The sequence below is a fragment of the Misgurnus anguillicaudatus genome, chromosome 15, assembly GCF_027580225.2.
Source record: "Misgurnus anguillicaudatus chromosome 15, ASM2758022v2, whole genome shotgun sequence".
In the NCBI taxonomy this organism is placed as follows: Eukaryota; Metazoa; Chordata; class Actinopteri; order Cypriniformes; family Cobitidae; genus Misgurnus; species Misgurnus anguillicaudatus.
The window spans coordinates 6,405,697-6,418,166 of NC_073351.2; the positions used below are offsets into that span (position 1 = coordinate 6,405,697).

The 12,470-nt window shown below is 40.3% G+C and overlaps 1 protein-coding gene across 1 annotated transcript; it reads right to left on the reverse strand.

Moving 5' to 3' along the window:
• Nucleotides 1–727: 727 nt before the first annotated feature.
• Nucleotides 728–2,461, reverse strand: LOC141349806 (zinc finger MYM-type protein 1-like). Its single transcript, XM_073853974.1, has one exon. The coding sequence runs from the start codon at nucleotides 2,459–2,461 to the stop codon at nucleotides 728–730; it is 1,734 nt and encodes a 577-aa protein (XP_073710075.1).
• Between the last annotated feature and the right edge of the window lie 10,009 nt (nucleotides 2,462–12,470).

The window sequence follows — 12,470 nt, forward strand, 5'->3', positions numbered from 1 at the left end:
ATTTTGAGATATGGGTAATTGAATTGCAAGTTTGCACATTTTCTTTGCATTTTAAGATGGTTTTATTACTGTTATTGTGACTCAGCTAGTTAAAAAGTTGAATTGTTAAACAGATAGTTGAATTGCAAGTTTGCACAATTCTCTGCATTTTCTGCATTTTAAGATGGCTTTTATAAATAGAAAGTTGAATTTCTTGATCTCTTAAACTTGGCATCTGCTTTACAATGAAACATACTTATTTGTTAATAAATATGCCATTTGGCTAACGTTGACTTCACCTCAGAGTTGTTTTTTGGTGGGAAGGGGTTAATTGTACAATAAATGTAAATTCACAATAAATGGAAGCACGATCTGCATTACTTTTACAGTAAGTTATTGGAAGATTTTAGCATGACCAGGGCCGGCCCTGGCCAATTTGCTGCCCTAGGCAAGATTTCACCTGGTGCCCCTGGAATTAGACAATTGTGTTCCGATCATTTTGTTTATAAACTTACACAGAAACAAACTGCACAGCTTTGTCCTGTTTTCTTTATTTTGAAAATATTTTGGAAACACACACAAACTATATATATATATATTAAAAAACTATATTACATAGACCTTGCCTTCATTGCCTTTCTTACAGCATATGTAACATTCCAAAAATTATAAATAAGAACATTGCACAAAAAATAAATAACTATACACAAACTTGAATGCACTATATGCAAAAGCTATAGCAAATGTTCTACAGCCTTACTCGCCTTGCCTTTCTAGCAGCAAAGTCATCTATGATATCATCATAAGACAGCTTTTGTGAGACCACGTGATTTATGCTAATGACTGAAAGTCCACTGAGACGTTCTTGAGCCTTTGTAGATCTCAGGTAGTTTTTAATCAGTTTGAGCTTAGAGAAGCTCCTTTCAGCAGCAGCGACTGTCACAGGTAGAGTGGCAGAGATTCTCAGAGCGACCCACATATTGGGGAAAATTTCCACCAACTTCTTCTCGTGCAGGAAAGTCAGGAGCTCAATGTTTGTCATATTTTTTGATGGCAGATGTGGAAAGTTTTGCATTTCTAATACAAGTTCTATGCAATCAATGTCTGGCTGTCCATCATGGCTTAAAGCTGTGCTCAGGGTTTGACAGTGCTCTAACAACTCTTCTTTGGACATGTTGGGAAAGTTAAGGTGAACTCCAAATTTGTCATTCACCTCCCCCAGCCTTTTTGTGGTTCTCAACCGCTTTTGTTTGATTACAGCTTCCACGTTCATCTCCTCACACATTTCCTTTGCTGTTGCCTGTGCACTAGAAAATCCAGTATTTCTGTAGCCGTCAAGAGAATCTCTGTTTTTTTTCAGTATGTCAACTGCCACATCTAGCTGCATGGATGGTGATTGCATCTGTTTACTCACATGCTGGATCTTGTTGAGAATATCATACCAAATGACTGTGCAAATAGAGAAGCGGTAAGATCCAATCTCCCCAGCCAAAGACTGGGCTTCAACCTTCACAACAGGGTCTTGAGTAGTTTCCCTCACCTCCAGAAGAGCCTCTCTGACTTGTCCAGCCTGGTACCTTACTGCCTGGATGCTGTCTATCCTGCTTTCCCACCTGGTCTCTGACCATGATTTCAGGGTGGTTTTGACGTGTTTCAGGAGGATATACCATCTATGGGTGGAGGTTGAGAAGAGTTTGAACAATTTGGCTACATATCCAAAGTAGCTAATGGCATCTGGTGAGCTCTTAGCAGCATCAGCTACCACCAAATTTAAGGAGTGGGCACCACATGGGACAAAAAAGGCCCTTGAGTTCAGTTGAAGCAGCCTAGCCTGAACACCTTTATTCTTTCCCTTCATGTTGGCACCATTATCGTAGGATTGTCCTCTGCAGTCCTCAAAGGGGATGTTCAGCTCCTGTAGTCTTCTGAGGATGAGAGCAGAAAAACTTTCCCTAGTTGACTCCTCTGCCACAAGAAAGCCCATGAAATGTTCTTTAATTTGTGGCAATTCTTCTTCCAGTGAAACAATCCTGACAACTACAGAGAGCTGTTCTTTATGACTCAGATCAGGGGTGCAATCTAAAATGATGGAGAAATACTTTGAGGTCTTGATGTCTTCCAATATTTTTTCCAGTATTTTTGTGCTTATTGAGTCTATGAGTTCATTTTGGATTATTTTGCCCAGGTAATGTGTGTGACTTCCAGTTCCACTTTCCACCCTACCAACATGCTGCTTCTTTATTGGGTCAAATTTGGCCATAAGCTCCACCTCTTTAAAAAAATTGCCATTGTCTGGTTTGTTTAATGTGTCTGTGGATCCCCTTAAAGCAATGTTTCTTTCAGCTAAGGACGGAATTATTGCCACCAGTCTGGTAAGCACCTCTCGCCACCTATTTCTCTCTGCCTCAGCGAGTGTCATCTCTAGCTTATCTATGGTCAACCCTTTTGCAAGACGAACCTCTAATTCCTTCCATGTGGCCATGTTTGTATTGTGCTCATGGCCATCCTTATGGACCTTGAGCAAGTGGCTTGCATTTTTCCAGTCCTTTAGTCCTTCTTTAATCAATTTGAAATCTTTCTGAGAAAAGATTTTGCAGCAAAAGCAGTACAAACTGTCCTTCTTTTTGGAGTACATTAGCCAGCTTCTTTCATTTTGATTTTTTCTCCATTGACTAAGACTCTATAAAAATAGTCATGCTGACATCTTTTCCCATCTTTTTGTTTCAGAAATGTGAAATTGTTTTTATTTGATACGGTCCTCTAAGAACAAACTCTGTTCTTACCTTCTCATTTAAAATAGATGGCCAGTCAGCAGGGTCTAATGGTGCAGCCTTTTCGTAAACTGATGCTAAATCGCTAGGCAGTGCTGAAGTGGAGGGAAGAGATGTGCTTGCTGCTGAATCGCTGGGCGGTGCTGAAGTGGAGGGAAGAGATGTGCTTGCTGCTGAATCGCTGGGCGGTGCTGAAGTGGAGGGAAGAGATGTGCTTGCTGCTGAATCGCTGGGCGGTGCTGAGATGGAGATGTCTGCAACAGGTGGCCCAGGATTTGCAGGGACAGGGTTCAGATATTTCAAAAGTGCATCTGAAGAGAGAAGAGGAGGATTATATGTGGATGTCACAAGGTGACAATCTTTCTAAGGGCGGAACCAAAGTTAGGGAAGTTTTGGTTCCGCCCGGAAGGTTTCCCCACCGGGCCACATATGAAGACGGACCTTTTTACTTCCTGGTTTCCAGAGCAACGCTGTCAGGGCTTTACGAGCCACAGGTGTGAGGCATCGATTAAGCAAAGTGTGATTGGAGGCTGGGACACAATGAAGCACTTAAATAGCTCTGTTGGAACACAGAGGGAAGGGATTGACACAGAGCGATGTACACGAGAGGCGGTTGACACGGGGGAGTTCCTTTGCCAAAGGCAATACAAAGACACGCACCTTTTGAAGAGCCCGAAGGCTCTGTTGATCCGGGGATCGCTGAAGCGAGCGGAAAGAGGACAGAGCCACAGGAGGCGAAAGGAAGGCAAGCTGTGGATCTTTAAGGAGGAGCCCCCCGAAATCGCTGGAGAGTTAACTCTGAGTGTTGTTGTGTATCGTAGCGCCGAGTTGGGCTCGCCGGATACGCTGCTTGGATCGCCGTATTGCTCTCTCTCTCTCTCGTTGGACCATAGATTTACGCAAAGGAGGATATCGACAACCTTATAGGTGGAATACTAGACGGACACTGACGTGGACGAGAGGAACGGAGGAAGAGGGAAACTTGCTGCTGTGAGTTTGCATCTGTGAAGAAGTGATATGGTGGCTGGAAAAAGCCTCATTCATGCATTTGGAGTTATTACAGCGTGAAGTCAACCTAGGACGAAGGCAGACAGTAATTGTGAGTAACTACATCCCTTGAAGTAGGTGTTTTGGATACAGTTGACCTATATAATCGTTGTTGAGTGTTTTCAAGAGAGAGTGAGTGGCCCTACCCCTGTCCCAGTGTGGTGGGTGAGCCGAAGGGTTTTGTGTGGAAGCAGCTACAGTGACGACAACAACCAAACACTAGGCCGTCTACCATCTCCCTTTTCTCGCCCAGAGCGAAGTAGAAGACGACGGGTGTCATTGTGTGCACTGAGCGTGGTGGGTGAGTCTTTGGATGATAGAAATTTTCACTTGAATTGGTGCTGTGTAATGCTGTGTATTGCAGTGAGAGTGCTGTGTCTTGTCTGACGTAATCCCGCCTTCAGTCACTCGCCCCGGGACGACAAAGAGGAAAAACGGCGCTAGCAAACATCTGTACAATTATGCTGTAGTGTGCTTCAGTTTAACAGTGTTACGGAGTGGCGGTGAAGAATTGTGCGATTGGCTGTGTGTGTGTGAGTGTTACACCTACTGTTGTTACTTTACCCGTGTCTGTTCCATCATTACAGAGTGGAGGCGAGTGAGATCCGCCGGCCCGAGGTCTCGACGAAAGGGCGCCCCGGTCCAGTTTTCGATCGACCAACGGGTCTCGAGGAAAGGGCAGCGCTCGACCCGGTGTGCTGGCGTGACGTCCTCGCCCCTCTGCCAATCAACGAGTCCGCCGAGTGGGTCTTGGCCCCCGGCGTCTCCTTGCGAACTACTGTCTAATCAACGCACTGCATAGCTAGCCAGCGTTAAGCCCGCCATCCGCAGTTCTCTGTGGAGAGAAAGAGAGCCAGCGTGAGCACTGAGATATTGAGTTGTGGAGAGAGCCATACCTACCTGGAAGCTGTAACCAGCACAGAGGTGAGAGAAAACCTTAGAATCAATTCACCGTGTCCTTGCATCCCAACAGTCATCTGTGGAGAGAGAAAGAGAGCCAGCGTGAGCACTGAGATATTGAGTTGTGGAAAGAGAGCCATACCTACCTGGAAGCTGTAACCAGCACAGAGGTGAGAGAAAACCTTAGAATCAATTCACCGTGTCCTTGCATCCCAACAGTCCTCTGTGGAGGGAAAGAGAGCCAGTGTGAGCACTGAGATATTGAGTTGTGGAAAGAGAGCCATACCTACCTGGAAGCTGTAACCAGCACAGAGGTGAGAGAAAACCTTAGAATCAATTCACCGTGTCCTTGCATCCCAACAGTCATCTGTGGAGAGAGAAAGAGAGCCAACGGGAATGCCAAGAGAATGAACTGTGTAAAGATCCAGTTGGTGGCGAAGGAGGAGAGCCTAGAGTGGCCGTCATTTTAAGTCCCCCCTTTTTCCCTTCCCCATTTATTAGTTTTAAGTAAAATTAAATAAAGTATATTTTAATTTATGCTTACCTTGTGTGTCTGGTCATTGGGGTGGCTTTGGGAATCTCCTCGAGGTGGAGAAAGGGGCGTGACCTTATTTACATCTGGGTCCACCCCGACTTGTGACATGACCATTGGGTGTTACATTTTATTTTTAAAAAGCTGTTGATACTGAAACTATAAAAATATGGCAGCACCTAACCACATTATAGCTTAAACACACAAACTGCAAGAATAATAACATCTGGTATTCATGCACAAACTCTTTTCATTGAGCACTTCTCTAGCATACAGTAGTTACATTTTCAAAATTAAGTTTGTTTTTCAATATATGGCATGGCAGCAATTTCCTACTAACTACACTTTATGACATGTTATAACCATGCAACAGAGGAGAAACGTAAAATCTTTATTTAAATAGAATTTTTATGTTGCTGTTTATATATATATAAAGATTAATGTTTATATAGCAAGATTTTATGAAGAACTCATTTTAAATAAAGATTTACGTTTATATAGCAACATTTTATGTAGAACTATATATATAACATATAACATTACTAATTTAGTCAATTCAAATAAAAATGCCATAAAATACAACTAACTTAATGCAACATAGATAAACTGAACATACATCATGATGTCATTACCTACCTCTGTCTTTTTCGCGTTTTTCATCCTCTTCTTTTCTTTTTTTTCTTCCCTGGGCACCAGATGGCTTCGGTCTTTTTGACATAATTATAACTTAGTTATCAGTGTCAGTGAATTTGGCCATCCATCACTCACTCACATTCAAACACAGGTAACTGTCTGATGTCTTTTTTCAGCAGGGCGGGGGAGATTGATGCGTCACTCACTCAGTCAGACCGGGGTGGATGGGGATTCGGGAAGCAATGTTGTTGTAGTTTTGTCTTTGTGGGACTGGGACGATCGCTTTTTAATCCATAATATTTAAGTTGTATTGGTAATAAAATATATATATATACATATATTTTTAAATACATATACATATATTATAAATAAATTTTTTTTTTAATAAAAATAATAATTTGGGCGCGCCGGCGCCCCTAGCGGTGGGCGGCGCCATTAGCATTTGCCTATTCTGCCTATGCGCAGGGCTGGCCCTGAGCATGACTTCTACAGTTTACATTGTAAATTCACAGTAAATTATTGTCAACTTGTACATTACTTTCACAGTACACACTGTAAAGGTACAGGGCCTTGTTGTACTGAGTTACAGCAAAAGATTGTAATTCCCCAGTAATGTATTGTAATATCACAGTAATTGCTTTGTCTTTGAAGCTGTGAAGTTACAGTATACAGTTGAGATTTTACAACAGTGCATTGTAATATCACAGATATAAAATTACAGTAAATTGCTGTGAGTATATTTCACAGTATATTGCTGTAATCCTTACTGTGAAAGTCATGCAAAATTTATCCAATTATTTATTGTAAAATCTCTGTTTAGTACACCACATAAATAAAAAGTTACCCTTTTAACGGGTTCAAGGCAACAACTGTTTAACAGCATTTGAGATTTTTTAGTCAAAATTTAAAATCTCTGTTTAGTACACCACATAAATAAAAAGTTACCCTTTTAACGGGTTCAAGGCAACAACTGCTTAACAGCATTTAAGAATTTTTTGTCAAAAATTAAATTCTCTGTTTAGTACACCACATAAATAAAAGGTTACCCTTTTAATGTGTTCAAGGCAACAACTGTTTAACAGCATTTGAGATTTTTCAGTCAAAAATTCAATTCTCTGTTTAGTACACCACATAAATAAAAAAAGTTACCCTTTTAACGGGTTCAAGGCAACAACTGTTTAACAACATTTGAGATTTTTCAGTCAAAAATTCAATTCTCCGTTTAGTACACCACATAAATAAAAAGTTATGCTTTTAACGGGTTCAAGGCAACAACTGTTTAACAGCATTTGAGATTTTTCAGTCAAAAATCAAAATCTCTGTTTAGTACACCACATAAATAAAAAGTTACCCTTTTAACGGGTTCAAGGCAACAACTGCTTAACAGCATTTAAGAATTTTTAGTCAAAAATTAAATTCTCCGTTTAGTACACCACATAAATAAAAAAAGTTACCCTTTTAACGGGTTCAAAGCAACAACTGTTTAAAGGAGCGGTGAATCAAAAACTCAATTTTAACTTGATAATTTGTTATATAAGAGGTCATCATACTTAAATGAACATCCTGCAAGTTTCAGAACTGAAAACGTCCGTGCTACTGAAATATAACCGTCTTTGGCACCAAGCCAGCTAAACACTCCAGTGAAAAATTCGGAAATCTATGACGTCAAAGTAGAATTGAAACACCTCCCCATAACCAAAAGGACAAGTCTACTTTTGTAGCCCCGCCCACAGCTTCGCGTGACACGTGTGTCTCAGTAAGTAAACATGTCTTTAAAAATTGACAAATTTAACCAAAATGACTTTTTAAATACATTTTTTTCTGAGAGACTTTTATTTTGACGCGGTGATCTGTTATGATACCATGGAAACGCATTTTCGGTTGTGAAAGAACCGCGTGGGAACAACCATGGGAACAACACAGAAGCTAAATACTTCAATTCGGAGGCTTGGAACTTAACATTAGCAATATGCTTGGATAAAGTTTGCTTTTGAAGAAGTTCCAGCTCGTGTGGGGAGCGTTTGTTAACGTTGTGGACATGGATTCATTTGTAAAGAAGTCGATGCTGGATTTGCAGAGAGACTCAGAAGCACCACTTATATTGGATCTGACAACAATGACACAGCAGTATAATTCACAGTAAGACATTTTACTTTATTTAAGTTACTGCGTTTCACTATTGCTTTGTTAAAAGAGATTGCTTGATATGTCCTGTTGTAACATCCGTGTCTAAATACGTTTGTTGACTGTTTTAATTTACTAAAAACATTAAACGATTAATAAAGGTACAACACTTAACAATACGACTGTAATTTAAAGGTAGAAATATACAAAGTTAGTTATAAGGAAGGATTTATCAACCGCAGTTTAGATTCTGATGCCCGTTTACTGTGTTGTATACGGTAATTTAGGCAAGTTGCGTTTGAAAGGTCAAACACTCAACAAAGCTTATTTTTTATCATATAACTGTGGAATTTAACATTACGTGAATGTAAAAGCAACCTCACAAGCACAATAGAAATATACAAAGTTATTGATAAGGATTTATTAGACGCAGTTTAGATTCGGATGCACGCTTACTGTGTTTTATACGGTAATTTAGTCACGTCGAGTTTTGTTTCTACTTTAATATACGTATTGTCATTTATGTGTATCATCTGTAGCACCCAGAATCTTTTGTGTCTCAAACATATTTGTGTTCGGCTGCTATTTTTATCACATTAATGTTTTTAAAACATTTCCCTACATGTAATGACGGGGAATGAAGCTGTCCAATCATAGCAGTGGGTGTTTACGTTCAGGTCCTCAATGCGGCCCGCCCCTTCAAACGAACCATTTCTCAAGACAGCCACTAATCCATGTTACAAAATAGCATATTACTTATTGCTTTTGATGTTTTTGATATAAAAACAACGCGAAATGCATAAGTAGACATCAATCAACGTCATAAAGCAATAAAATCGACCAATTCACGGCCCCTTTAACAGCATTTGAGATTTTTCTGTCAAAAATTTAATTATCTGTTTAGTACACCACATAAATAAAAAAAGTTACCCTTTTAACGGGTTCAAGGCAACAACTGCTTAAGAATTTTTAGTCAAAAATTAAATTCTCCGTTTAGTACACCACATAAATAAAAAAAGTTACCCTTTTAACGGGTTCAAGGTAACAACTGTTTAACAGCATTTAAGAATTTTCAGTCAAAAATTGTGTGTGCTGAGGTAGTACTAGTTATGCTTCAAATCATCAACTCGTTCTTTAAGGTTTGGATGCTAGGAGACAGTTTCCCATCTTCCATGCCAAGCAAAACTTTTTGCACAAATTAAAATGTTTTTGCAAGTTCTTTAGGCCAGTGTTTCCCAGCCCTGGTCCTCGGGCGCCCCCTCCCAGAAAGTTTTGGATGTCTCCTTGTTTGGAACACCTGATTCGACTCATCAGCCTCCTTCCAAAATGGTAAACATGTGTCCCTAACAAGCTGATGAGTTAAATCAGGTGTGTTAAAAAGGAGACATCGAAGGGGTTGTCCACACGGAGACGCGTATCACTGTATACGTATACATTTGTTATCGTATTGGCGTTTCATCCACACGGATCCGGCGTTTTGGGAGACTGAATCCGCTATTTTTTGAAACCGGGTCCTAAAGTGGATAAATCTGAAACCGACACCTTTGCGGTTTCGTCTGTACAGGCAATCCGTATATTTTGTGGAGCGAAAACGTCATGACATCACGTGTCGGAAGCGTCACACGTAACAGCAACAACAATAACGGCGGACTACGCGATTGTGTTCATGCTACAGAAGCTACTAAAGCCTACTAGCTTTATTACAGCAAAATCTATTGCTTCTACGCAATTGTGGTGACCAACAAGCGATAATGGACAACACCATACGTTGGTTATGCGCATGCTCAAAGTCTTCTTCTCCGTGTATAGTGTATATCTGTGGCAGAATTACAGCGCCCCATACTGGTCCGGCATTTATACTACACCCCTTTTAAGTCGGTTTCAGTGGTTTCGTTTTTAAGGATTATTTTTTAAGAGCAAGAAAAAAAATGATCGGATAGGGAATGCACCGGCTTCGTGTGGACATAGCCTAAAACTTTCTGGGAGGGGGTGCCCGAGGAACAGGGTTGGGAAACACTGCTTTAGGATATTGTATGTGAAGAGCATACAAGAATCCAAACAAGACAAGAAAGGCCTCTGGAAGCTGGTTGTGGGTGGTGACCAATTCATCCTCATGAACAACAGAGACATTTACTGGGTCAAAATGCAGTGGGGCATTAGGGCTGTAATGCACAACCGTAAGTAGAGCCACTGGACCATTCTCAATAAGCACTTCAGAATCTTAAAAAAAAAAAAAAAAAAAAAACAGGAACAAAAAAGATAAAAAAACATGAAAATGATGCTGCCAGTATTTGCTACATCACTTATTAGGAATTATAATATTATTAAAGAGATAAACAGTTTTGGTCAACTTATTTACTCACTTTTAGGCCATTCGATATGGTGGTGACATTTTGTCATTTTGGTAAGAGCTCTGATAACAGTAGTTCGTTGTGTGTTCACATCATGCTGTTCCTGTGAAGACTAAATTTGTGACAATCACAAGGAAAATCGAATGTAGGGCTGCACGATAAAATAACATGGGATTGTCACGTGCATCTCGACAGTACAGCCGGTTCCTTGATTAGTAATAAATCGCCATCAACTGTTTTTAGATGGAGTGGCATTTACTACACAGAGCTGTAGTTCACTGAAAAGCAGGGGAATATTGCATGTATAATCGCAGACTATTCATCCGCAATTATGGAATGCGATGTTTCCCTGCCACTCCATCTGAAAGCAGCTGATGGCGATTTATTACTTATCAAGGAACCGGCTTTACTGTCAAATGCGCGTGAAAAATCACATTTGATATATCGTGCAGCCCTAATAAAATGTACATTTGTTCTTTGCCAAATATGACACTACATACCTGTCCATCATGCACTCTTAAAAGATTTGTTAAAGTGCCCATATTATGACTGCTTTTCCACAAGGTGTATGAGTTCCATAAAGCATGTTTCAAAAGTTGTTTGCTCGAAATAGCTTGTAGGAAAAGATTGTTACCCATCTCTAGGAGCCTCTGTTTCAGGGCATTTCAGATTGTGCCGTTTTGAGCTAATCATTACATATTTATGAGCTGCTGCTCCTTTGATCACGCCCCACTACTAACGTCATGTGCCCGTGCTCGTGCTCAGTGGTATCGTGAGCAGTACAGACCATACTGTGTTATTATTTTTATATATTATTAACAGACAAATCAAGCAGAAAAGAATCACTAATAAGTACACTCCAGGAGAAGAAACTCATCATGACACACAATGATTCCAGAGTAAATTGTGAGGTGTTTCAACAATAAACGCGTTTTCCCTGGACAATGCTAACATATTCCCGTTATAAAACATTTTCAAACGCATTATTTTCGCAAATGACAGAAATTTAGACCCGGCGGGGGATGTATACTGCTTGTGGGCCGCGTGCTAATTGCTAGAAGCTAGCGGGAGGTCTGGACCGTAAAGTTAAGAGACTCGGGGGTACGTTGGCCTCGTCAGAAAAGCTGGATCGGTAAGGCCCGGTCTCGGTTAGTTTGGCGAAACACTTTTAGTTTGGCAAAGCACTATTACTTAGTTCATGTAGAATTGTAAAATAAAGCCGTTAAATTTTTTTTAACTTTCGAAACTACGTTGCAAACTATCTAGCCTGCAAGAAATATCTATATATCCTACTATATACAAACAATAACAGATGTGTGAATAATCCATGAAAGTCCAATAAAATACATTCAATGACCATTTTTGTCCACAAATGCGTATAATCCATGAAAGCTACATAATCTGTTGTTTACATCAGATTTCGCATGAACGTCTTATTGCCTACAATCTGAGGAACATTTGCGTCGTAACACACTGTATATGAGATCACATTTTAGGTTTAAATAAACACGCGTTTAAACTTTGTTTTTAAAAGTAGGCGGGAGTATAATCCATAATATCCAAATAGCGCTGTTATTTCCGTGAGCCATGATAACAGCATAGAGGAGTGACTGCTCTCTCTGTGCTCTCTCTAGCTCCTGGTGGGTGGAGACCTGCGAGTGGGGTGGTGGGCGGGAAAATTCAAACGTAATGTGACGAAATGGCTAGTTACGTCACAACGGAGCTGAGTTTGAACTCGCGCAATCTGAGACTCATGGCAGAGGACATTCAGAAACCTGTATCTCACTCAAAACAGCATGGATGGATTTTTTTCCAAGTTTGTATGCGTGTGGAAGCATCAGAGACACAAAATAACACCCCAAAACCCAGAAAAAGTGAGTTTTTCATAATATGGGCACTTTAATGCATCTGCGGTCTTGACAGTCTTGGATGCTTTTTGTCGAAAAATGGTCATTAAACGAGGCAAGTGGTGGTCCAGTCGTGTGTAGAAATTGTGGGGCAGGTTCTCATTGGTAACACGTTGGAACTCCGCAAACAGCTGAATTATACAAAAAAGAATTTAGTTAAATTAATTCACATCACATGACATTTAGCAAGACATACAGTACAACTAATTAATTTCTTTACCTCAGA

Coding starts and splice junctions, on each gene's coding strand:
- LOC141349806 (XM_073853974.1), bottom strand. CDS start 2,461: ATGGCCACATGGAAGGAATTAGAGGTTCGTCTTGCAAAAGGGTTGACC.